The sequence below is a fragment of the Mobula birostris genome, chromosome 7 (genome assembly GCF_030028105.1).
Source record: "Mobula birostris isolate sMobBir1 chromosome 7, sMobBir1.hap1, whole genome shotgun sequence".
NCBI lineage: Eukaryota > Metazoa > Chordata > Chondrichthyes > Myliobatiformes > Myliobatidae > Mobula > Mobula birostris.
Window position 1 is genome coordinate 57,733,269 of NC_092376.1, and position 27,792 is coordinate 57,761,060.

The 27,792-nt window shown below is 42.1% G+C and overlaps 1 protein-coding gene across 2 annotated transcripts in view; it reads right to left on the minus strand.

Moving 5' to 3' along the window:
* LOC140200222 (transmembrane protein 182-like) overlaps positions 1 to 27,792 on the minus strand; it is a 55,166-nt gene that overhangs the window by 6,246 nt on the left and 21,128 nt on the right. Inside the window, exons 2-6 of one of the 2 annotated variants that reach the window (XM_072263221.1) lie at positions 26,262 to 26,357; positions 25,546 to 25,683; positions 15,355 to 15,451; positions 5,994 to 6,089; positions 4,683 to 4,820 (exon numbers count right to left, since the gene is read on the minus strand). In XM_072263221.1, the coding sequence (XP_072119322.1) occupies positions 4,683 to 4,820; positions 5,994 to 6,089; positions 15,355 to 15,451; positions 25,546 to 25,683; positions 26,262 to 26,357 (565 nt within the window). The remainder of the gene's footprint in view (positions 1 to 4,682; positions 4,821 to 5,993; positions 6,090 to 15,354; positions 15,452 to 25,545; positions 25,684 to 26,261; positions 26,358 to 27,792) is intronic. The other variant, XM_072263222.1, reaches the window with a different exon arrangement.

Below are 27,792 nucleotides of genomic sequence, written 5' to 3' on the forward strand. Positions count from 1 at the left end.
ATACTAGAGCATACAATCATCACAGCGATATTTGATTCTGCGCTTCGCATACCCTGGAGTACAACTTGATAGTAAATATTAACAATTTAAATTATAAATGATAAATAGAAAAAAAGAAAAGGGAAAGTAAGGTCGTGCAAAAAAACCGAGAGACAGGTCCAGATATTTGGAGGATACAGCCCAGATCCGGGTCAGGATCAATTCAGCAGTCTTATCACAGTTGGAAAGAAGCTGTTCCCAAATCTGGCCATATGAGTCTTCAAGCTCCTGAGCCTTCTCCCAGAGGGAAGAGAGACGAAAAGTGTGTTGGCTGGGTGGGTCGTGTCCTTGATTATCCTGGCAGCACCGCTCCGACAGTGTGCGGTGTAAAGTGAGTCCAAGGACAGAAGATTGGTTTGTGTGATGTGCTGGGCTGTGTTCACGATCTTCTGTAGCTTCTCCCGGTCTTGGACAGGACAACTTCCATACCAGGTTGTGATGCACCCTAGAAGAATGCTTTCTACGGGGCATCTATAAAAATTAGTGAGGGTTTTAGGGGACAGGCCAAATTTCTTTAGCTATTGCTGAAATGCTGAATGTGTGTCTTTACACTCCTATACCTCCTCCTTAATGGTAGCAATGAGAAGAGGGCACCCTGTGTGATGGAGGTCCTTAATGATGGATGCCGCCTTTTTGAGGCATTGCCTATTGAAGATGTCTTCCATGCTGGGGAGGCTGGTGCCCATTATAGGGCTGGATGAGTCTGCAACTTTCTGAAGCTTTTTCTATTCAATGCAGTGGCCCCGCCATACCAGACGGTGATAAGATTTCCACGATACATCTGTAGAAATTTGCAAGAGTCTTTGGTCACATACGTAGCAAATCTCCTCAAACTCCTAATGAAATATAGCCGCTGTCGTGACTTCTTTGCAGTTGAATCAATATGTTGGGACCAAGGTAGATTCTCAGAGACGTTGACTCCCAGGAACATGAAACTGTTCACCCTTTCTACTTCTGATCTCACTATGAGGACTGGTGTGTGTTCCCTCAACTTCCCCTTCCTGAGGTCCATCATCAATCCCTTGGTCTTACTGACACTGAGTGCAAGGTTTTTGTTGTGATCACCACTCAACCAGCTGGTCTATCTTGCTCCTGTATGCCTCCTCATCACCATTTTAAATCCTGACAATAGTGGTGTCATTAGCAAATTTATAGATGACACTTAAGCTGTACTTAGCCACACAGACATGGCTATAGCAGGAGTAGAGCAGTAGGCTAAACATGTATCTTTGAGGTGTGTCAGTGTTAATTGTCAGCAAGGAGGAGATGTTATTTCTGATCTGCACTGACTGTGGTCTCCTGATGCGGAAGTCAACGATCCAGTTGCAGAGGGCTCATGTCTTTGAGCTTGTTAAACCAAGAACATGAATGTGCGGCTACGTGCGGAGCCAAAAGAGATGGCAAGATTTTGAACAATTTCTTTACTTCGGTATTCACTAAGGAGAAGGATATCGAATTGTGTAAGGTAAAGGAAACAAGAAGAGTAATTATGGAAGGTATGACAATTAAAGAAGAGGAAGTACTGGCGCTTTTAAGGAATATAAAAGTGGATAAGTCTCCGGGTCCAGACAAGATATTCCCTAGGACCTTGAGGGAAGTTAGTGTGGAAATAGCAGGGGCTCTGACAGAAATATTTCAAATGTCATTAGAAACAGGGATGGTGTCGGAGGATTGGCGTATTGCTCATGTGGTTCCATTGTTTTAAAAGGGTTCTAAGAGCAAACCTAGCAATTATCGGCCCGTGAGTTTTTGACGTCAGTGGTGGGTAAATTATTGGAAAGTATTCTTAGAGATGGTATATATAATTATCTGGATACACAGGGTCTGATTAGGAACAGTCAACATGGATTTGTGCGTGGAAGGTCATGTTTGACAAATTTTATTGAATTTTTTGATGAGGATACTAGGAAAGTTGATGAGGGTAAAACGGTGGATGTTGTCTATATGGACTTCAGTAAGGCCTTTGACAAGGTTCCACATGGAAGGTTAGTTAGGAAGGTTCAATTGTTAGGCATTAATATCAAAGTAGTAAAATGGATTCAGCAGTGGCTGGATGGGAGACGCCAGAGAGTAGTGGTAGATAACTGTGTGTCAGATTGGAGGACGGTGTGTAGCGGTGTGCCTCAGGGATCTGTACTGGGTCCAATGTTGTTTGTCATATATATTAATGATCTGGATGATGGGGTGGTAAATTGGATGAGTAAGTATGCAGATGATACTAAGATAGGTGGTGTTGTGGATAATGAAGTAGGTTTTCAAAGCTTGCAGGGAGATTTAGGCCAGTTAGAAGAGTGGGCTGAAAGATGGCAGATGGAGTTTAATGCTGAAAAATGTGAGGTGCTACATTTTGGTAGGACTAATCAAAATAGGACATACATGGTAAATGGTAGGGTATACCATGATACAGAGGTATCTAGGAATAATGGTCCATAGTTCCCTGAAGGTGGAATCTCATGTGGATAGGGTGGTGAAGAAAGCTTTTGGTATCAGAGCATTAAGTATAGGAGTTGGGATGTAATGTTGAAATTGTATAAGGCATTGGTAAGGCCAAATTTGGAGTATTGTGTACAGTTTTGGTCACCGAGTTATAGGAAAGATGTCAATAAAATTGAGAGAGTACAGAGGAGATTTGCTAAAATTTTGCCTGGGTTTCATCTCTTAAGTTACAGAGAAAGGTTGGACAAGTTAGGTCTTTATTCTTTGGAGCATAGAGGGTTGAGGGGGGCTTGATAGAGGTGTTTAAAATTATGAGGGCGATTAATAGAGTTGATGTGGATAGGCTTTTTCCGTTGAAAGTTGGGGAGATTCAAACAAGAGGACATGAGTTGAGAGTTAAAGGACAAAAGTTTAGGGGTAACATGAGGGGGAACTTCTTTACTCAGAGAGTGGTAGCTGTGTGGAACGAGCTTCCAGCAGAAGTGGTTGAGGCAGGTTCGATGTTGTCGTTAAAAGTTAAATTGGATAGATATATGGACAGGAAAGGAATGGAGGGTTATGGGATGAGTGCAGGTCGTTGGACTAGGTGAGAGTAAGAGTTCGGCATGGACTAGAAGAGCTGAGATGGCCTGTTTCCATGCTATAATTGTTATATGGTTATATGGTTATATGGTTAAGTGAAATACAGAACGAATCCGAACACTACCAATGTTACTGCAGTACTAGAAAACTGTGTTCCTACTTCTGAATGACGAAGGAATTCACCCAGAGTACCGGATATCCAGGAAGGGGTAGCACCTTTGATGAAGGGGCTTATTGTGTAATGCCAGAGGAGTTCACTAACCGTTGATCCCCACTGGACACTTAGCTGTCACGTGTGGCTCCAAGTAGCTGTTTGCATGTGACAGTGACCATACCCTGGTGCACCGCTTCAACAGCAGCCTAACTCAGATGACGGTAGCCGGGGGACCTCATACCTCATTGAAATACAGATATGCCTGTCCTAACATGTGAAGTCAGCTCTAGCGGACTGGGTGGATGAGATACACAGTGCGATCCAATGGCCAGGAAGGCAGTTCTGTGGCACTTTGTACATGAAACATTTAGTAGTCTGACTTTCTCGGGAACTACTACTACTATATTGAATTTCTGCATTGAATTTTAAATGTTTGTAGACTGAAAAAAAACTTGGAAAGATTGTAGATCCATGAGAACCAGTTGTGGAATACTTAAGCTGGTGGAATGAGTAGCCTATGACAGAACTTCAATACAGTAGGTTCTAGTTACTTTGGCCATCGGCTAATCAGAGCAGCCATTTATTTCAAACAACTCTTAAGGAACAAAAACAAATCGAGAAAATGGCTGGGATTGTCTTCATTTATTTTCCACTATGCCATTTAATTGGGATGGAGACTGTCACTGAACAGTTTCTAACTAGCGTCAGTCGTGTGTACTTGTGTGGCTGCTAGACACTACACTGTGCTTAGAGTGAACAGCTTCTAAATAGTACTAGTTGCATGTGTTTGTGTTCAAAATGCAGTGATTTTTGTCACTGATATTGGTGAGAGATAAGCACCAAGACAATTCAGAACTGTTTTGCGCATTGCAGTTTCAAATATTCAGGCTTAGAGATGCCAGAAACGGACAAGAGTGAAAATGAAACAAGTTAAGAATTACAAAGAATTTGAAGGTATCAACAATCAACTTGAATGTTACAATGAAAATGAAAATTTGTTAGATGCAATCACTGAAGGTCTTGTATGAAAGCAGTCCATTATCTGCACTAGGTGTCTGTGCTGATTTTGTTCATTTACAGTCAACCAAAAGGACATGATAACATACACTGGAAGAATTCCTCCATTGATAACTATTCAGAACTAATACACAGTTTTATGCTACTGTAGTCATATAGGTAGTATTCTAATTTGTTCTGTATTTCATTTACATACATAATTTGTTACCCAGTTAAATGGTAGATTCTCTTTTTAAACCTTTTTAAACTATTTCCATGAAACTTTGGCTAATCAGGGCTGCCGCTGAGTTTGGCCAAAATGTACTAGTCTCGATGTGTCCCAATTCCACAGTACTCAAATATGAAGTGGTCATATTTTTGACAAAAGATTTAGAGGAAACAATATGAATCAATGTGAAAATATTTGAGAAGGTTTGAAGTGTAAGTAAATGAGATATACAAGGCTTTCAGTTACCAGCAATCAAGAATATTACTCCAGTTGTTTTATACATGTTGCCATTCTGACTGCATGCATAGTAGATGATGCAGAGAAATCCAATTGTTACAAGCATTACTCCGAAGAACATCAGTCCGCTCCACAGTTTACGGTAAGCTAGAAAAATAAGCACATGGTGTTAATAATCTAATAAAGTTCAGTGGAGCAACTCGCAAATGAACAAACTGACTCATTGTAAAAAGTAATGGTGAGCAAGATGCTACCTCATGATGGTACGGACTAATTATTTCCTTGGGGTACAGTCAAATACCATCAGCAAGAATACAAGAGTCATGGTGAATAAAAAGTTGACTGCACTTCTTATCCTGAGGTATTGTGGAGATTCAGCATCAGTACCAACAATTTAAACAAACTGCAAACCAAAAAGTAAATCCTGAAGGGTTTCTTTATGAAGCATCCCTCTATGTGACAATGCCACCAAGTCAATGAGTTATCAGTAAGGTAGCATTGACATCAAAGTTGGCAGCTTACAAGTGCATACAACAGAAGAAATAGCCAACAGTAAATAAAGAATGAGGTGGTAAGTTGTAAGGAGCTGTTAACAGAATATCTTGATTTTTGCAGGGAGAGAGGGGGAGAGGGAGAGAGATGGAGAGAGAGAGAGATGGGAGCGGAGGGTGAGAGAAACAGAGATGAAGAATGTGATATTTAAATGTAGCATTTAGGGGAGAGGTTGAGGAAGGGAAGCAAGGGAAAGAAAGGGAGGAGAGAGGGGGAGACGGGGGGGAGAGGAAGGGCAGGGGAGGAGGAGGGGGAGAGGGTGAGGGGGAGAGTGAAAGTGAGGATGGGGGAGAGGGAGATGGAGGGAGGGAGGGAGAGGGGGAGTGGGAGACGGAGAGGAAAGAGAGAGGGGACAGAAGCAGCAAGACATGTTATAGCTGATGTTTTATTTATATTACTTAATTTGTAGCATTTTTTCAGGTTTTAGCAAATGCTTTTTAAAAAAAAACTGATTTTTATGCTGCTCTGTGAGGCTAAACCTGATTTTTGCCATCCAGAGATTTCCACCCAAACTCAGAGAACAATGGTAGAAGAAATCTACCTCGAGCTGGGCAAATGACTAAACCCTTACCCTTAAGAGTGCTGTAAATAGTGATTGTGTATCGTCATCTTAACTCACATGTAAAGCTCTTTGATTTATGAATGTAGATACCTGAAATATTGCTCCATCTGACAAAGCTGAGCTAGCCACAAATACCAGTGGTTAAGTAAGAAAAAATACGCCTTATTGCACGTTATATAATAGTTTGCTTAATGAAAAGTACTTACTGATTGAGGATTCAAATCCTTCAGTAGTTTTCCCTTCACTCTTTGGAAATGGGGAATAAAAGGCATGTGTGCAGCATTTTACGGGTGGTTGGTAAACTAAACGGAGAAAGCAAGATATCAATTTCGGAATCACTTAAACAATAAGTCCACAATATCAATAGCATACCACATTAAAAGCAGGATTGGAAGTTGGCATAGCAGCTCATGGTTTCCTTACTACTTAATGGCTTCACAATTGGAAATATACTGTTTAATTGGAAATAAACTTTTTCCTGGGAATTCTGTCCAAGTTTTGTCACTGGTATGTATTTACTGCCAGAATGTGTGGGAACACTTGCAGGCTGCCCCAGGACACCCTTAGGCATGTTGGCTGTTAACACAAACAACATATTTCATTGTATGTCTTGATGTACACATGATAAGTAAACTTGGATCTGGAAATCTTGGGTCAATTATCATGTCAAACTCTTAAAAGCTCAATTAATAGTTTTGCTTGCACAGTCTGATGCCAATTCCAGTGAAAGCACATATATTTAAATAACTACTACCAGATATTAAAAGCTGTTAAAGAAAGCATGATATGGTAGTGTAGGAGTTAGCACACAGCATTACAGCATCAGCGATTAGGGTTTACTTCTCATTGTTGTCTGTAAAGAGTTTGTACGCTCTCCCCGTGCATTTCTTTCGGATGCTCTGGTTTCCTCCCACATTCCAAAATTATATAGTTAGTTGGTCACAGGGGGTCTAATTGGATGGTGCAGATTCATTGGGCCAGAAAGGCTTGTTACTGTGCTGTATCTCTAATTCAAATTAGGTTAAGTTGAAGCCACTGCAAGTTTAACAGCGACATAATCTAATTTTGAAAATGATGACGTAACTGCATATTTCTTTACTTCAATATTTCTTTGCATTGGTTTTTTTTTCATATGGGTGCAAACTGGCAGCATGAAATTGTCACATTGTTCAAGAAGAAGTTTTGATGCCAACACCTTTCCTACCTTTCCCCTGGTTTCTCACAGGTAATGTGATGCACACTAGTAGTGAACTGCGATGGATTTTGAAGGAGAGCTCCATTAATGTGTACTTGGATTGAATAGATGGATAAAAACTGACTGTTTTATTCATAAGCAGTGAAGATGTATTGAATAACACAGGAGAAATCTGCAAGAGATTTCTGGAAATCATGACTAAATAAACCATTGGATCTCTGTTCGTGTGATAGCCTCTTGCAGATGGGAATATATTCAACTCCTTTGGCTTCTAGATTATTACTCAAATATATGTTCACTACAGAGTCTGACTGATCAGGAGATTTAACGTGTGGGCTAGAAGCTGACAGACATCCCACCTCTCCCGGAAGTTCCAGGAGTCTCCTCCATATTGATAGCAGCACCCTGACACCCGCAAGTTATATACAATATCCCGGAAATCGATTTTTTTGAGAGCAAGCGAGTGAGGGGGGGAGAGGGGAGAGGGGAGAGGGGAGAGGGGAGAGGGGAGAGGGGAGAGGGGAGAGGGGAGAGGGGAGAGGGGAGAGGGGAGAGGGGAGAGGGGAGAGGGGAGAGGGGAGAGGGGAGAGGGGAGAGGGGAGGGGGGAGAGGGGAGAGAGAGAGAGAATATGAGTGAATCCTGATTGGTCTCTCTTTGTGCTAAGTAGTCCTATCAGTTTTCTCTGTGGGTGGGCTTTACAGTCGACCCCTTTCTCTCTTTCATTGTCCATCAGTTCAGTTTAGTGCCCTGCAGCGCCATGGCAGAGTGTTCCAAAAAAAGAAAATATAAAACGTACTTCACCCCAGACTACACCAAAGTGTATCCCTGCCTAAAAGGGGTCAAAAATAATGATAGTGTTGCTCACTGCATTGTTTGCAATAGTGACTTTCCTATTGCCCATGGTGGGTTAAGCGACAGTAAAAGACATGTTGAGGTGTATTTAGCAAGCGTCAGTCGTTCATTAGCATACCTAACGTTATTTAGACTAGCTGGCTAGCTGCCAAGGAGCTACTCTATTGATGTCCTATGTGATGAGGCCAAACTCCCTGTAGACTTGCTTAAAGTTGTAATAGAATAAAAAAACGACCCCATGACTCCATGATGTTGAGATTCAAAGAGCTCTGCCAGTTGATGAAGCTGCCTTTGGTGCTACCAAATTCTAATTGTGATGTAGAAAGGGCATTCAGCATGGTGCATCACATTAAGACAGAATTCAGAGTCAGCTGTCTCACAAAACACTTGTGAATCTGATGTCTTGCAAAATTAACAAATTCATTGACACAGACTGCTATGAGGTTGAGACTTCTGGCAAAATGCTCAAATCTGCCAAGCAAGCCACATCACAGTACAAGGAAATTTTGCGAAAGAAATAGAAAAGCTATTTGCATTAGCATTGAGACTGCCAACAAAATACTCAGCAAGGAATATATAAATGTGTGTGTGTGTATATAAACAGTTTCAATATGTGATCAAAAAAATTGTTGTGTTCTTTCGTAATCAAATGTCCTGTATACATACACCCTTGGAGGTCGACCGGGGTGATGGGGGGGAGATATGGGGTTGTGGGGGGCGGGGGTGGTGGTGCTGCCTCCCTGAAATGTGTTTTTGCGGGGTGGGATGTCTGAGATGGATACAGAAAAGAGACATTCCGACGTATGGGACACCAACACTTTTCAGGGACATTGTAGTACTGATAAGATGACCTACACCCGCACAAGAAAGGAATTAGTGTCCTTGGATAGAGGGTAAATGGAGCAATGGTGTTAAAGCTATTCCATTTGAGTGTATGTGTGGGTGACCCAGAACACCGCTTCCATAAGCATTGTTTTAATACTACTCATATGTGTGATATCAACTAGCTGATCAGGGAGTAAACATTGAGTAAACAAAGTCATTTTCAGCAAAAGACTAAATGTTAATGTTTTAATTGCAGACATTGGCATTTGAAAAACAGTAACCTTTAATCATCTACAGATAAAAATGTAACCTTGCTATTGTCCATATCTAAGCCAAAAGACCTTTTAAAAATGTTGCTTTACTTCCATTACGGAAAGAAGAAGCTTTCTCTTTTTACATCATACCTATACTGAAATGAATAACATCAATTACAATTTGTGAAAGGTCTCAGGGAAATGTTGACTGTTCATTTCCCTCCATAGATACTGCCTGACTGGCTGAGTTCGCCCGGCATTTTGTGAGTGTTCTTCAAGCATCAACAGAATCTCTTGGCTCAAATCTGAGCATTAGTAATTTGGGATTGACTCCTCTCAAGTGGAGCTTTTGTGAAGCAAGATGAAACCACAGATTTGATTAGTTAACAATGTTACTGATAGTATTATGATCATGTTTGGTTTTGCATAATGTTGATTCTGTGTGCAATTTCAAAGTCCAGTATAAAATAATAAATTGTTTGAAAGGCTGCCTGTGTGAACAAATGTAGAAATATTAACCCTTTCTGCTGACAGCTCTTTTATGCAGCACACCACAGAATGGAGTTTGCAATGGAGAAGGCAGAGATAAACATAGACAACATCTGCCAGTTCTAATGAGAGACAGTGGTCTTCAAAGAACCTGAAGGACTGGGGTGACTGGCCACAAAATAACTTGTTCCAGATTGGTTAAGAGACATTGACCAAAACTTTTTTCATTGGTGGATTATATTTTAAATCTAAAAATGTGTACAAAAATGCTACATTCTGTACAATCAGAAAAAGCGCGAGAACCACTCCTATAAGGCAATCAAATTCCTGCCCCCTCTGGAGAAGATCAATGAAATAACTACACTTCTGTTGCTGAGAAATGACTTGCTTAGGTGATCATTTCCTCTGTCTGCTCTAGTTTCCTCCCATATCCTAAAGACATATGGTTATGGTCAGTAAACTGTGGGCGTTCTATGTTAGTGCTGGAAACATGGAGACACTTGTTCAACGCAAGTGACACATTTGATGTTTTGATGTTCATGTGAGAAATAAAGACAGCTTCCATCTTTATAACAGTCGTTTCAGTTGTGGGCTTTGCTTTAGCAATGTGCAGGACCCCATTTCTAACTCTTCTAATGTTATTTTTAATCTAGAAATGCAGCAAAGTAACAGACACTTCTGGCCCAACAACTCCAGGCCACCCAATTACACCAGTACTGAGGTACAGTGAGAAGCTGGTTTTGAAAGCTGTTCATACAAATCAAATTATTGCTCAATATATTCAGAGTACAAGGTAAAACAAAATACAGAATAAACTGTAACAGCAACAGAGAAAATATAGTGCAGGAAGACAGTAACATGATCATTTCAAGGTAGATTGTGAGGTCAAGTGTCCATCTCATCGTACTTGTTATAAGGGGGGTGTTGGTGGCGGACCCAAATGCAAGGCACAGACACCGAAGTACTACAAACAGGACTAGGTGTGTCAAGAAACCAAGGGAACTGGGGAAGAAAGGACACTGGACATTGACGCAGGCCCTGGATGAGACTAGGATACAGGGCCTGGGCTAGGACTAAACTAGGAAAGCGGGACCTGAATGAGGAACTAGGAACTTGGAACCTGGACAAGGACTCCGACCCAGAGACTGGACAGGCACCCAGAACCTGGGTTTTGACTCGGGCTCGGACTCCGGATCTAGGCAAGGACAAGACGTGGCTACAGGACATGGTGTGGCTACAGGACTGGATGTGAGACTCCAGGACAGGACAAGAGAACTCCAGCCCAGGACGGGCTGGGCGAGGTACATGGACAGGACGAGAACATGAAGCCTTGACTTGGTCTTGGGAGAACAGGAAACATAGAAACATAGAAACATAGAAAATAGGTGCAGGAGTAGGCCATTTGGCCCTTCGAGCCTGCACCGCCATTTATTATGATCATGGCTGATCATCCAACTCAGAACACCGCCCCACCCTTCCCTCCATACCCCCTGACCCCCGTAGCCACAAGGGCCATATCTAACTCAGAGCCGTGGTCTTGGGAGAACAGGAAACACAGATCTTTGGTCTTGGGAGTACAGGAACATAGAACACAGAGCTGAGGCCTCTCCTAGGGAGCAGGACATAGGGCCGGGACTCGTACACAGCACACAGAACCAGGACCCCCTCCTTGGGAACAGGACCAAGGGCTGGGGTTCCTTCTATACACAGAACACTGAGCACTAAGAGACAGTTCTCTACTCAAGTGGAGGCGAGGACACAGAGATAGTTTCCAACTCAAGATAACAGCAAACGGCCGGACCTACCTAGCAGAGGCGAGGACACAAAAAGACAATTCCAAACAATGACAGACTGTTCCTTATCTTGACACAGCAAGGCCCCAGTCTTGCCCTGGAGATTGAATGTGACTGCATTACAGGCGAGGCTTCAGGCGAGGGTAGCAGGCGAGGCTTCAGGCGAGGGCAGCAGGCGAGGCTTCAGGCGAGGGCAGCAGGCGAGGGTAGCAGGCGAAGGAGAAGGGAAGGGAACAGTCCAGCCATTCAAGCAGCAGCATCTTCTTCTTCTTCGGCGGTTGGCACCCAGCTTAATGGTGCATTACTGCCACCCCCTGCTCCGGAGTGTGCGATAGACTTACATTCGAAATCCCTTCACCCAATCACACACACACACAGATATACCCTAACCTACACTTTATCCTCCCATCTTTGGCCATCCTAGTACCCTATCCCTGCCTATACGTCATATTCTATAAAAAACTCCTGTACCCCTTAAGAAAGCTAAAAATACCCTGACCTGTGCTCTCTCACCCATGCCCAGCAACCCTTTTAATTTGAATTCCTGCACCCCCAGTTCCCTTAGATTAATTCTCATCATCTCTCTCTGTATCCCATACTTCCTGCAACTCAGAACTACATGTTCTACTGACTCCTCTTCCTGACATTCCTCACACAATCCTGTCTGGTGTTTCCCTATCATTTTCAATGTTTTGTTTAACGTACAGTGACCCGGCCTTAACCTAGTCCACACAGTCTCCTCTCTTCTGTATCCACTACCTACCCTAGTAACTGCAACACTCTTTTGTATTTGATATAAATGCCTCCCTTTTCCCTCACTGTCCCATCTTTCTTGCCACATTTGGTTGATTTTTTTCCCAGATTACACACTTAACTTCTGCTTTACTGATACTAATATGCATTTCTATATTTTCTTTCTTTAACATCCTCTTTGCCAACTCATCTACCCTCTCATTCCCCTTCACCCCTACATGTGCTGGAATCCATAAGAATTTTACCTGACCTCCCTGATTTGCAATTCTTGTGACTGACTGAAGGACTTCATAAAGTATATCTTGCCGACTGTTTGAGTGAAAAGACCTTAAACTTGCTAGTACTGAGGATGAATCTGAGCATATCAGCACTTTGACTTGTCTAGCTTTCTCCACCCATCGCAATGCAACCAACACTGGCAGCATCTCCACTGTATACACCCCTAACTTATTAGATGTTCTTCTGCAGATTCCAATTTCTTTTGCTGGTATAGCCACCCCAAACCCTGTCACTCCTGTTTCAGGTCAGCCACTCAAGCTGAACCCAGGAGCTATTTATGTAGCAGCCCAAAATGAGAATCATGTGCTTCAATAGAGGCACCCCAACAGAACAAGAGAAAACCTGGAATGAGGATCGATGGACCGGACCATGAATTGGAAAGCAGACTTCATGGACCAGACCATGACAGTACTGGGAATCATTCAGTTGCCTTATAACAACAACAGGATAGATGTTGTCCTTGAGCTGGTGGTATATACTTTCAGGCTTTTGTATCATAGTACCAAGATTGAGGCCAAGGTAGAGTGAAAATAGGCAAAAGGACGATCCTATATTAGTCAAAATATGTTTCCATGTGAAAACCAACCACTTCATGGTGAATTTCATATTGGCTGCTAAGAGTTTGCCATGCAGCACTGAGAGCAGTATTTCAGACCTCAAGGGCACACTCCCCACAATAACCAGCCTGCAGCATCACAACCTGTGGACGCCATGAAGGAAGAGAGGATGCAAAATTAAAATGGAGTGAGCACCAAAGTTTTATATGAAATCCTGACTCTGTGAATTAATGCCAGGAGGGAGCGACTGTGTGCCAGGATAACTTATTATCAAACATCTTGTACTGTCTGTGGAATAGCTGAGTGAGAAAAGGTCGTCAAAATGATTACAGTTTTAATTCAAAAACTGATCCAAAGTTATACTTACGTTTAGATATAAAAAGTAATTTGGAAAACAAACAGAATTTTTATACACAGCAATTTTAAAACAGAAGTATGAAGGCTTTTGTTTAATTACACAGAATGCTCATTAGACCATATTTGAAGTGCTATGTATGCTAGAAGTGGATGTCACTTGGCTGAGGACAAGGTCCTGTAAACTGCTGGGGGGGCGGGGAGGGGAGACATTAGAAAGGACCTGACCATAAACATACAAATATCTTTAGAACAGGATAAACAAACCTTTTTTATGCCATGGACCAATACCATTAAGCAAGCGGTCTGTGAACCCAGGTTGGGAACCCCTGCATTAGATTCTGGGATGATGCCCAAGGACTGTATATCTCTTCAAGAACTAAGGTGCCATTGAGATTGAAGGCCATGGAATAAAATGCGCTGTGTTACCATCAATAGAAAATTAGTTACAAGGAAACAGAGCAGTAATGCAATTTTCTTCTCAGGATTGAAAGAAGTGTTTAACGTGCAGTTCCCCAGGGCCAACACTACTCTTAATATATATGTTTTATGATTTGTACATGGCTACACAGGGTACAATTTCCAAATCTGCAGATTACCTGCAGATTACATAATCCTAGGGGTCCTATTGAAGTAGGAGGTGGTTCACCATGGGGTCAGACCTTCACACCACTGAAAGCACCTGCAATGATCCCCACCATCTGAGTCATGTCCTCATCTTGCTGCTGCCACCAGGAATCACGGCAACCTGAAGCCCCACAGCAGCAGGTTCAGGAACTGCTACTTTACTACAACACGAGGTTCTTGATCCGACCTGCTCAACCCTAATCCTACCTCAGCAATGTAGCACTATGGACGACCTCTTGCACTAGCATGGACTTGTCTCTGATTACGTTTTGTTGTTGCACTAATGTCTTGCTTTGCACAATGGATTTTGCTTTGCTGTCCTGTGTAATTTATGTCTAACTTATGTTCTGCACATTGTTGTTGAAATCTGCATGCGTGCAATGCTGTTGTAAGGAAGTTTTTCTTTGAACTTATACCTCATGATATTTCTGTGACAATGACAGTAAACTCAAATTGAGTTGAAGGAGATATTGTCAGGTTGGTGAAATAGGGGTGGAGGAATGGGGATTAGAGACTACAAAAGAAGCTTAATGATGAGAAATGTGAACTGTAACATTTTGATGGTAAGAATATTGAAAGGGTAGGTTGAATGAAAAGTTTAAAAATCATGGGGGAGCCCAAAATTTATAAACAGAAACATAGCTTACAAGATCAAGGAAGATAAGACAAACTTTCCTAAAACACCGAGTTCAGCCACAAACTCTTCTCTTTTTCTCCCCCACAGACAAGACTGTACAGTACATTCATAATAAGTAATCTGACACATAGAAAATTATTCACATGAATAACATTAATTTACTCACTTAGAGATGAGAGACTTTAGTTATGTGGAGATAACAGATAAGCTGGGAATGAAGGCAGTTGGGAGTGTTCGAAAGTTAATGGATGGAGTAGATGCATGTAGCTGTTCCCATTTGTGGCAGGTTCAGGAAGGTCGGGTACATCAAATAAAAATTACTGGCGAAAGAGCCAAAAGTATGAAAAAAATAAGTTAAGATTAGTATCTGAGAGCAGATTTGGAGGCAGATTCTTTTGAAAGAGAGCTAGATGAACAAGTGCAGTAGAAAAAGATTTGCAGGGCTTGTTGAAACAGAGTAGTTGAATTGCTCTTCTACAGTCGAATATCCACCGTTTGGTCATTCTAAAATTGTGTATTGCCTGAATAATCAAAGTGTAATGGTGACAGTCCTGTGTGAATCCTGTTCCACGAATCACTGCAGAGGCAAGATTACCAGTTGACTGGCGTTGAAAGTAACAACTGATGAGACTACAATGGAAGAGTCCAGATGAGTCCAACAGGGAATTGATGCCATGATCAGGGTAGAATACTATGAGTAGACCAGCTTTGGACTATCCTCATGGATTTCCCAGTACGGCACTCACCACATATTGGAAAATGAAACAATGGAACAAGATGCTACAGTTAGCATCTAATCCTGGAAGGTTAGAGCAGTGTCATACCATCAGATCCCAATCAAATTAAAGAGATTCTACAAAATGTAAATGTTCATAGTCAGCACAATTACCATGGGCCAAAAGCCTGTTGCTGTGCTGTATTGCCCAATGTTCAATGTTTATATTCACTTACTGTAAATGAATATTGCATGTTGATTCTTTTCCTCCTTGTCACTAAATGAACATCTCCAGAAGAAACCCTCATGATGGTAATTTACCCAGCGATCCTTCTGTAACAGCACACAAAGTAAAGATAGCCATTTATTAGCAGAAAGATTTACAATTTTACTTAAGATTTTTACTTCAGTATTTTATTTCTATCGTTATACAAGTAGTTTTACACAGTTTGCTGATTCCCAGTTAAGAAAATATTAATCTATGTATGCAACACAATCAACTGTAAAGCGTAGCAACTGATTGCCAAGTATGCAGCTGGATAGTATGATTGAGATACTTAGAGGGAGAAAAGAGGAAAAACAATATAAACTCCAAATGCTAGAAATCAGAAATTAAAATAAACTTCTGGAAATACCTTATAGATCTGACATGATCTGTGGAGAGAGAAACAAGCTGAATGTCTGAAGCTAATCAACTCTCCTCTGAGGTCTGTTTCTTTCTCCACAGATGCTAGCTGACCCACAGAGCACTTCTAATAAGTTTTTCATATGTTGTTGCAGCAAGTGTTTATTGATTCAATGTTAATATGTATTAGAGGCAGCTAAGGTGAAAGCACATCTCCACAGCTAGACGTGCAGAAACACAGAAGTAGAAGTTACAAAATGGAGTCTAGTCACACATTAAATTACAAAATGGAGAAATGACTAGGTATTGTGTGATACAACCATAATTCTATTTCTATGGTCTCACAGACATAACTGGCCAGCTAAGCATACATTATTAGTACTGAGGCAATTTGAGCTGGATACACTAGAACACAGAATGCTACAGCAATTTCTGCCTCAAAGAGAGTGAACGTGGCATCTGGTTCAAATAATGGGACAACCCAAAGCCTATCATCCGTCCATCAGGTAGTTGAATCAAAGTGCTGCTTGACCTGCTGAGTTCCTTCAATATTTTGTGTGTGTTGCCTTGGATTTCCAGCACCTGCAGATTTTCTCGTGTTTGAAGATATATTCACATTGTTTTGTAGAGAGGGGGAGGGAACGCTGACTCAGACCATGAGAGGTCTGCGTCGGGCATTTTCATGCCTTACAAGGCGCAGATTGGAGGTCTGTGTGGGGCGCCACTCCTCGCACAGACACTAGAGCAATGTATGGTTAAGTGCCTTGCTCAAGGACACAAACACGCTGCCACAGCTGAGGCTCGAACTAGTGACCTTGAGATCACTAGACGCATGCCTTAACCACTTGGCCACATGCCCAAAAGATTGTAGAGAGGTTGTCTGAAATACATGCTACTTCTCTTCACTAGTTCCTTAAGATCATAATCGCCAGGGCTAGAAGTGGGGATAAGTTCCCACTACCTATTAAATGGCCCCAACAGAGTAGTCTCGAATAGCCTCTGACACCTAAGTCTAGCTCCTCGTGTTCACATGTGGCTTACCTACTAAGCTTGGCGAATTAATTTGTACTGATAAGAGAAGGGGCAAAGGCAGGTTACTAGCACCTTCAAACCAGTTGCTCCGGGCAGATAGAGCTCACCAGCTGTGGTTGGCAGCTCATGTAGCAGAAGGAAAACTCTGATCTCACAGCTCTGCTGTCAGTCATGAGGAAGGCTTCAGGAATAAACCCAGGGGTAACAACTAGACCTGGAATCCCTAAGGCAGTACTACGTTGAGTTCAACGCTGACTGGCAACTCCTGCAACACTGCAGGTGCCAGACTGTATTGGTCTCTGCTGTTCCTTTGGATTCATCAGCTGCATAGAGAAGGAAGCCTGTTACATGGGCAATAGCTTGCTCTCCATACTGTACTGCCTGACTTGTGTATCATGTAGGCAGCTGGGATATAACATCCATGACTGACCCTGACCAACGGAGGGCCTCTCTTCATTGGCGGTAAAAATAATAAATCTTAGGCACTTGAAACAAAGCTAAATAACCATGGTTCTTCAATCATTCATTTTCCCTAACAGTAATTTACAAAACAGATGCACTCCTGGCAAATGCATTATTAAATGAGATTGTGTAAATCAAACAGACTGGCTGAGGGAGTTAGGAACTGAACTTGAACTTGGAATACATTATGGGCATTTTGGTGCAGTGTATTCCTGTGAGTGCACAGAGGGTGGTAAACCTGCAGTATTCATTGTCTGAGGAGGCCAAGTCTTTCTGTATATTTAAAGTGGAGGTTGATATGTTCTTGATTGCTAAGGGTGTGAAAAGTTACGGGGAAAAGGCAGGAGAATGGGTTTGAGAAGGATAATAAAACGGCAATGATCAAATAGTGGAGCAGACTCAATGGGCCAAGTGGCCTAATTCTGCTCCTGTGTCTTATGGTCTTATGGAATGGAGAATAATATGTCATAGTTGCAGTATAACTTCAGACTCTACACCGTAGTCCTCCAGACGCAAGTCTAACAAGCTCTTCATCAATCTGATCATTTAATGTTCATGATATGTTAATAATATCAGAATGTGGACAACCAAATCTCTATTGATCTCATCAATGCTTCCAGTTTTTGTTTGTATTCTAAAGCCTAGGTAGCACTCCGAACTGCAAACGTGCTGCTTCCAAGGCCAAGTTTCTAGATCGTTAAACCTGACTTAGCAAAGCCAGAAAATAACTTGCATTCCTTTCCAATTATTGAAAGAGTCAGTAAAATTAAATACTAATCTTTGATTATATTGTACATGGGTGTAAATTCACAAGGATACTTTTTGGACCTCTACTTTTAATGGTATTTCACCAATTAAGTAATCTCATATGATATTCTTAAATTGTAATCCAAGATATTACCTGTGTACCACAGGTTGGCTCACTGAAGTAATAACACTTCGCAGTTTCACACTTGATGTTCACAACCTTATGATGTTCACAATGTAGTCAGATAGGAAACGTGATTGTGTGGTTCCTCATCCCATCACCAATAAGTCAACCATTGCATACACACATAAAAAACACGTTGATAGTTTCCCTCTCCTTTATGGAATGAGGTTGCTGTCCTGCAGAAGAATTGGAGACAATCTCTCCTGTTACATTTAGTTAGTCAGAGGAGCGTGTGCTAGAGATCATGGGCTCAAATGTCACAGAACCAGCAACCTTCAAAGGAATTCGCAAGAATCCAAGGGTACATTCCTATACAATCTCACATCCATCTTCCATTTCTCCCACAAACTGACCGAACTGGTAACATGAAAATGGTTGAAAGATTCACCGCTCATCTGCCCTTCCTCTAACCAGGAACATACCCTTTGGATCATTCCCAAGTCAGCAGCATAACACACATCTTTTGAGTGTGTTCCATCTCTTATCATATGAGTGATTAGGTATAGAAACATAGAAACATAGAAAATAGGTGCAGGAGTAGGCCATTTGGCCCTTCGAGCCTGCACCACCATTTATTATGATCATGGCTGATCATCCAACTCAGAACCCCGCCCCAGCCTTCCCTCCATACCCCCTGATCCCCGTAGCCACAAGGGCCATATCTAACTCCCTCTTAAATATAGCCAATGTACTGGCCTCAACTGCTTCCTGTGGCAGAGAATTCCACAGATTCACCACTCTCTGAGTGAAGAAGTTTTTCCTAATCTCGGTCCTAAAAGGCTTCCCCTTTATCCTCAAACTGTGACCCCTTGTTCTGGACTTCCCCAACATCGGGAACAATCTTCCTGCATCTAGCCTGTCCAATCCCTTTAGGATTTTATACGTTTCAATCAGATCCCCCCTCAATCTTCTAAATTCCAACGAGTACAAGCCCAGTTCATGAGGATATAAATTGTTATCTTTTGCCCAGGGAAAAGAAATCAACAAACAAAAGTGAATAGTTCAAAGACAAGAGGGAAAGCATTTGAGAGGGATTTGAAGGGCAATTTCACACAGAAGGTGGTGTGCTTATGAAGCAAGCTCCAAGAGGAAGTAGATGACACAGATACAATAACATTTAAAAGACACTTTTAAATATGGATCAAACACAGACAAATTGGACTAACTCAGATGGACATCTCGGTTGGTATGAATGAGTTGGACAGAAGTGTTTGTTTTGTGCTGTATTACTCTATAACCCCATGAGAACAGAGCACCAGTTCATCTGTTATCCAATCCATAAAGAGTTTCTGGATAATGGATTTAAAATGGGATCAGTACTTTGTGGATTCTCAGCCACAGATTGTGCTGGGCTAGGGGAAGGAGTAACCTGTGTGCCATCTCATTGATAGGGAAGAATGTTGTGAGCAATAGATATGTCCTCATGTAGGGGAAAACTTAGATTGGGGGTGGAGGTGAGGAATTGCGGATATAAAAAATAACATTTTGAACCTATGTAACCTCTAGCTAAAAGAATAATTGGGACTGAATAGGAATTTTTGAACTGAAGTAAACTCTGTCTTCAGCAGCCAGCTAAGACAGGCTCATTACCAGTTCTCCCTGGCTTGCAAAGAGACATTGAGAGTTTAATAACATTGTATATTGTACCCTCGTTTGAGTGGGGGAGGGGGGGGCTGACCGATAAGGACAGGACAGCACATCCATCTGTAATTAAGCCTTGATCTAACAGATTCTCTCATCTGTAACTAAGTTTTGTACCAACAGACTTGTTGGGCGTACCAGTTCAAATAACATCTTGCAACAGTAATGTATGGGGCTTACTATGCATTAATATATGGCTGTAACCTGAAGGAACAGGGCCACTTGTCGGATGGTGGCAGTTCTTGCGTGCCTTCCCTTTGACAACTGGGTCTCAAACTCCTGCAGGAAGCGGAATAAACTGTTGTAACTATAAGGAGTTGCACTCCTGAGTTTCATTCAGATTCAACTTTAACAGGGGAGGAACAAGTTATCAGGAACTGAAAGTACAGGAATAGTACAAAAACAAGTACAGAAAAAAATGAAGACTAAGGTTCTGCTGACAGTGTTTCTTGGAATACGTTTCTCAATAATATAAATCACATCCCAACAAATAATTTCTGGATTGTTGCTTGAATCATAAAGAAATTCTAATCTACAAAAAGATTAGCATCTTAAGGAGAATGTTATGGGAGACAGTGATTTTTATTTCTAGGACATAAGCAACAGCTTTAGGGAAAAAAAGGAATGGCTCCATTAGGACAAATTCCAGTTAAAACAGGCTAGGGGCAATGTTGTCAGAAATAATGTCACTCATGCAGTAGGTAGGGCATTAAATCAAGGAATGAGGTAGATAGATCAATCAAACAGGAAAAAAGATAGTACATCAACAACTAATAGCAATGGTGTTTTTCACCTTAGGTCTCTGTTCCATCAACTAACCAAACTATGGAGTACACCTCTCAAATTTGGCTGCTAACAGAAATCTGAATCCATTATTCCATTTTGTACATAATGGCACACAACCTAAGACACTAGCCAAATTTTCTCAATTGACCCAATGTTATTGCAAACTGGTGTTAGGTAAAGCAGTGCTATTCCTCTAACTTCTTTCTGAATCTTTTCCACTGAGGCACAACAACATTTCTCCAACATACTTCTGTTGGAGTGGAGTTATTCTTCAGGGCAAATGGCACTGCTCAGCCGACATTGCTTCTATTCCACAGCTAAACTCATCCGGTCCAATGTAGAAATGATGCTGGTGTTTCTGCATTTTTGTAGGCCAAGCTCTAAGTCATCAATGTGTTTGCTAAAACAGATGGCAAAATAGGTGCAATATTTAAATCAATGAAAAAAAACGTCTCTCCTATTCTGTCAGGCCTGCCCAGGTAGACACCACCCTGCTGACAGGAGTAACTTGTCACTTGTTTACAACTCCTCACCTGCAGGCTTTTTAAACCCAGCTCTCATCCACAGTCACCTGTTCACCTATCAAACTAGCCAGCTCAACAGCCAGCCTCAACCAGTTGCTTCTGGCTTTTAGTTACCTTGTCGGGTTAAATACCTGCTCCCTCTTGTTTTGTGGCCCCTTATGGCTTGTTATTGTGCAGTTTATTAGTAAAATAATACTGTTAAATCATCTCCACTGCTCTACTTTTGGGTCATGCCTCCCCTACAATTCCTGAGAGGATGGGTTGTCCAATGAGTGACCCAGCAGAGTACATTCACCTAAAGGAAGTCATCCATCAATTGGAGTACACGATCTCAAAGAAGCACAAAACCATTAACCATCTATTCCCCACTTTCAATAGACAATAGGTGCATTAGTAGACCATTCGGCCCTTCGAGCCTGCACCGCCATTCTGAGATCATGGCTGATCATCTACTATCAATACCTGGTTCCTGCCTTGTCCCCATAACCCTTGATTCCCCTATCCATAAGATACCTATCTGGCTCCTTCTTGAAAGCATCCAGAGAATTGGCCTCCACTGCCTTCTGAGGCAGCGCGTTCTACACCTCCACAACTCTCTGGGAGAAGAAGTTCCTCCTCAACTCTGTCCTAAATGACTTACCCCTTATTCTTAAACCATGCCCTCTGGTACTGGACTCTCCCAGCATCTGGAACATATTTCCTGCCTCTATCTTGTCCAATCCTTTAATAATCTTATATGTCTCATTCAGATCCCCCCTCAATCTCATTAATTCCAGTGTGTACAAGCCCAGTCTCTCTAACCTCTCTGCGTAAGACAGTCTGGACATCCCAGGAATTAACCTAGTGAACCTACGCTGCACCTCCTCCACAGCCAGGATGTCCTTTTTTTTTCTGAAACACAATAGCCAAAGCTATTTCAACCAACTCTCTGTCTCAATTCTGCAACCCCCTCACCAGTCAATCTCTTCTTGTGGGGCCCCGGATTATGGTGCCCGGATGCTTCAATGGATCCCCAACCCAATGCCCTAACTTGCTGTCCCAGTGCATCTTACAATTTGAGTTTCAGCCACCTCTGTATTCTCTGGACTGAGCCAAGATTGTCCTGACTGGGCCAGATCTGACTGACTGGGGCAATAAAACTACCATTTGCAATAAATATGAGGAATTCTCCACTGATGTGCGTCAGGTCTTCGACTATCCCGGAGGTGGAAGAGGGGCAGTAGATTGAACACTTCATCTTCATCAGGGCTCATGCTCATGGAATTCGGGATCCTCGCAATGCAAAAGCGCTGCAGGCTCACTGCTGTTGCGGCCCCTCACAGGGCTTGAAAGGCAAGCTGTCCGGCCAGGAAACACCCACCAACTTCAAAAGCATCATTACTTTGCCCCTCTGAATTGACAAGCATCTTATAGAACAACCCTCCAGATCATCAGCCAGTCACCCCATTCCTAGAACCCTTTCAGGCTGCAGGACCCTCATCATCAACACGACCACAATCCATATAGTTAGGGAGAGCTCCTTCAACACTGGCCCCCTCCCCAAGAGCACGAGCTCTTCTAATGTGGCCATGGTGACCATGACAGTGATGGAACAGTTCTCCCAGGCAGCCTGCTTCATTAACCTCCCCAAACTGTATCAGCCGCTGAGACAAGGGCCTGGTTCTCCAGCATGTAGTTCACTTCCACGGTTTCCCTCAGGATATTGTGTCGGACCCCGGCTCACAAATCATCGCCCATTTCTGGCAAGCCTTCTGCTCCCTACTCTGCAGCTCAGTGAGTTTGTCCTCTGGCTATCATCCACAGACCAACGGTAAATCAGAAAAAGCCAATCAACAAGTGGCGAGGTTTGGATGATGTTTCGCCAGCACTAACCCTTCCACATGAAAGAAAAATCTGCTCTGGCCCAAACTGTCCTACAATCTACACACCTCCCCTGCCACAGGTATGTCACTCTTTGAAGCGCTTCATAGCTACTAACTCCCATTGATCCCCATCGAGGAGACAATGGTGCAGGTTCCATCCATCAGGGCCCTGGTTAACCGATGCCAGAATGCTTGGAAGAGGACACGGGACAGCATCCCAGCTGCCAACAGTGCCTACTGCCACTAGGCCAACTGCCAGTGGTGTCCCAGCAGACTACTCTGGCCTGAGGACCTTGTCTGCTATCCACCCAAGATCTACCCCTGTACACCAATTGCCACAAGCTCTCGCCCCGGTTCACTGGTCCCTTTAAAATTACCCATTTCATCAATTGAGTCACTTGCCACCTGCACTAACACCATCCCTTAGGATTTCACCTACCTTCAATGTGTCCTGCCTCAGGCTCACTTTCCATTCACCATTCAATCCAGCTGAGCCTGCACCTCCAGAACCAATGATGCTGAAAGGTGGTCCCATGTACATGATTCACGTCACTAAGGATGGGGTGTGCAGTACCTGGTGAACTGAGAAGGATATGGCCTGAAAGAGAGATCTTGAGTGCTGTCCAGTTTAATCTTGGATCCATCGCTCTTTGAGATGTTCCACCAGACCATTTGGATCATCCTGGCCATCAGATGTGGCCTTAGGGGGAGGAGGGGTCCTGTCAGACCTACACAGGCATGCACCTCCCAGTCTCCATCCATCTAGTAGAAGTCACCTGCCACTTATTTTCAACATCACCTGCAGTCTATTTAAACCTGGCTCTCATCCAAGGTCCTTTGTTCACCCATCAAACCAGTCAGCCTCATCCAGTTGCTCCTAGCCTTCAGTTATCTTGTTGCTTTGATGCGTTAAGTATCTGTTCTCTCTCGTTTTGTGACCCCTTGTGGCTTGTTATTTTTTAGCTTATTAGTAAATTATCATTTACTGCTAAATCATCCCTACTGCTCTGCTTTTGGGTCAAGCCTCCTCTACGTTTCCGGAAGCACTCTGCCCCAACATGCAGCACAGTGTCCCAACAGGAAAGAAGCAATGAGACCATATAGTATTTTCAACAAAATAATGAAATTCAACATTGCCTTAAGTACAACATCACAGCCTGTGGCTATTTGAGGAAAAATGTGTTTGAAAATCAGGTCTTTGAACCAGACACAAAACCAAGACAGCAGTTATTGGTGCTGTCCCATGTACGGCCTATAATACACAGCCCAAAGAATTGAAGACGTATCACCAATGTTCACTCTGCAAGAACCTCCAAATCTACTGACAAGCTAAGCAAAGCAATCTGTGTCTTAATCGAAGAGTTCATAGAGTTAATTCCACTGAATGGACTTAAAGACAGGCAACACACACAAAATGCTGGAGGAACACAGCAGGCTAGGCAGCATCTGTGGCAAAGAGTACAGTCAACATCTTAGCCTGAACACATCGACTGTACTCTTTTCCATGGATGCTGCCTGGCCTACTGAGTTCTTCCAGCATTTTGCGTGTGTTGCTCGGATTTCCAGCATCTGCAAATTTTATTTTGTTTGTCTATAAACAGAAATGTCATTGACACATGCAAAACACCGGATTCACTAAAGTCTAAGTTTTGTTAAATCTAGCAATCAGCAGACTGACAGAGAAAATAATTTGAGGATGTTCTCGGGAAGATTGAACAAATACGGAGAAAATGTTTGTGATGGCTAAAGAGAACTGAAGGGTCCAGAATCAGTGCTTTATGAGGATTACTCAACACTTGCTTTTTCATTGCACAGGAATCAAAAATGGGAATTGGTACAGGTTATACATGTGTGTGGTGAGCTCTATTCTGACACTTAACCAATTTCCCCCGGGATCAATAAAGTATGACTATGACTATGGCTATGACTATGACTATGGTTTATAGATTATTGAGGATGGAGTAGTGCAAGGCTGTGTAGCCAATTGGAATGCACCTCCTGCAAAATACTGGGGTCCAGAATACTTCTAATGTTCCAAGTATGATAGTTCTGGAGACAGAATTATAATAAATTACTATCAAACAACAAACGTTGAAGAGCAAGCACATAGTGGTTTGAGTATGACATAAATCAGAAAATTACAGATGCTTGCAATGGGGTAAGACCTTGGCCTATGTATTAACTGTGCATATCAAGTTTCCTCTAACAGGCTGGAAGATAATTCACATAATGTACGGTATTTGAGGCTAATTTGTTTGCCTGTCACATAGAGCTTTGGTAACAACTTTGTGCCTCAAATCATTTTGTAAATGGCACACAGGAGCATTGACAAGGAAGTAAGATCTATTTCACCTCTGCCTATATTTTGATTTTAATTGTGTCAATGTAATCTAGCTATATTCTCACAAGCAGAAAGAAAACAAGTGAAGATCCAGTCTCACTATGACACTTTTAACAAACAAGGTTCATATACAAGGCTTTGAGATTGATATAGTCACTAAGTCTAAGGAGATGAATATGTAAATTTGTAAACAACGTTTCATTTATTTGGCTATTTTACTCACCAACGCAAGAACTGTGTAAATACTTCCGAATGGCAAACGGCCAACCTTAGATTTCTTAGTGAGCTTCTGATACTGAACAATTCCATTTCTAGGCAACACTGGTTCCATTTGACTTGATTTGGTGCTTCCACTGGAAGTCTGCTGAAACAGAACTATGTGCTTAATCGAGCATTGCAACACCATCAGTCCCATCCATATTCATTAAGTGCCCTTCCAATTCCCCTTTGAAAGCCCAAACTGATGTTGTAACAAAACTTAAAATATTGTTTATGGTTACTTTGGTTAAAAGATTACATTCCAAGAAGTATCCCAAAATAAGTTTTATTGTATTTGTGTCGACAAAATTACTCATGCTGTTAGTTTGTTCGAATGCATTGCCATCCCAACTTTATAGTAATTTAATCTTGTTAGGTCCACTAGCAAAATAACTATTAGCTTATGATTCTATGCTTTACTTTTTTGACAACTATATAGGATACAGATTTCTGTAAAGGTTGGATGGTGAATACTTGTTGAACTGTTTAGTAAAAGAAAGTTTTAAAAAGCAGGATTTTGGGCAGCAAATTAAACTAAATCATGGAGAATTACTTGCAGCGGTTTTGTTAACAGTTTTGTTTACTGAAGGGGCCAGTGTCAATTCATTTGTAACTTGTCTAAAAGCACAAAAAGAGGCAAAACACAAATGTTCAGAAAAAAACTAAAAATGCAAACCTTACCATGGGAAAGGTTGACACTATGCCAGATCTCAGGTCAGTTGTGTTGTCAACAGATTCGATCAGAGGCTTAGGTGAACCTTGCAACCTACCAACTTCCTGAATTTCATAAAAGGAATGTGTACAAGACAAGATCACACTCATTAAATGCATCAGAGACAAAGCAACATAATGAAATGTTAAATAGTGAGACCATGGAATTACGGTGAAGATTGGATTTCAAACTATGAACTGCCTTATGTAACAACCTCAACCAAAGGTGTAGCCATTGACATTCAAGTGGGCCTTTCTATGCCCGCCTTTTCATTTGCTACATGAAATAGCCCATGTTCCAAATATAACACAGCACTATTATGCAATTCTTTTCCATGACGTTGTAGACAGCTTTTGTGCTGCATCCTGCATGAGTCGTCGGAGCTCGCTAAATTTTGTTAACCTTTCTACCAACCACCACCCCATCCTCAAGTTCACTTGGCCCATGTCTGATATCTTTTTCCACTTTCTGGATCTCTCCGTCACTTAAGGGATGGACTATCTGCTGGCATTTACTACAAACCCACTGACTCCCACAGATACCTTGACTCCACCTCCTCTCTACGTGCTCCCATTCACTCCCAGATAACCTTGTTTACAGCTAATCCTCTTGGTTGCCCCACTTTTATCCTATTAGATACACACCCTGTTGCCACTTTCCTTGCATCTAAACAAGCTTATTTTGTCTCCTTCCCAGTTCTGACAAAGGGTCTTTCATCTGAAATATTAATTCTGTATCCCTTCCAACATACATGACCTGACCTACTGAATATTTTCAGTGTTTTCTGTTTTTATTATTATCTCCTCCTTTCCTACTCTATGCAGATGCTGAACATAAGACCATAAGATATAGGAGAATATCTAGGCCATTTGGTCCATCAGGTCTGCTCTATCATTTCATCACAGCTGATCTACTTCCCTCCCAGCCTCAATCTCCTCCTTTCTCCATGTAACTCTTCATGCCCTGTCCAATCAAGAATCTATAAACATCTGCCTTATACATACGCAATGACTTGGCCTCCACAGCTGCCTGTGGCAATGCATTCCACAGATACATCATCCTCTTGCTAAAGAAATTCCTCCTCATCTTCATTCTAAATGGATGTCCCTCTATTCTGAGGCTCTGTCCTCTAGTCCTAGATCCACACCATAGGAAAATTCCTTTCCACATCCACACAATAGAGCTCTTCCAAAATTTGACAGGTTTCAGTGAGATCCCACATCATTCTTCTGAATTCTAGGGAGTACAGGCCCAGAGTCATCAAACACTCCTCATGAGATAAGCCTTTCCATCCTGGAATCATTTTCATGAACCTCCTTTGACACCTCTCCAATGTTGGGATATCCTTTCTTAGATAAGGCACCCAAAACTGCTCACAATAATCCAAGTGAGACTTCACTAGTGTCATGTAAATCCTCACCATTACATCCTTTTTTATATTCTAGTCCTCTCAAAATGAATGCTAACATTGCATTTTTCTTCCTCACTACTAACTCAACC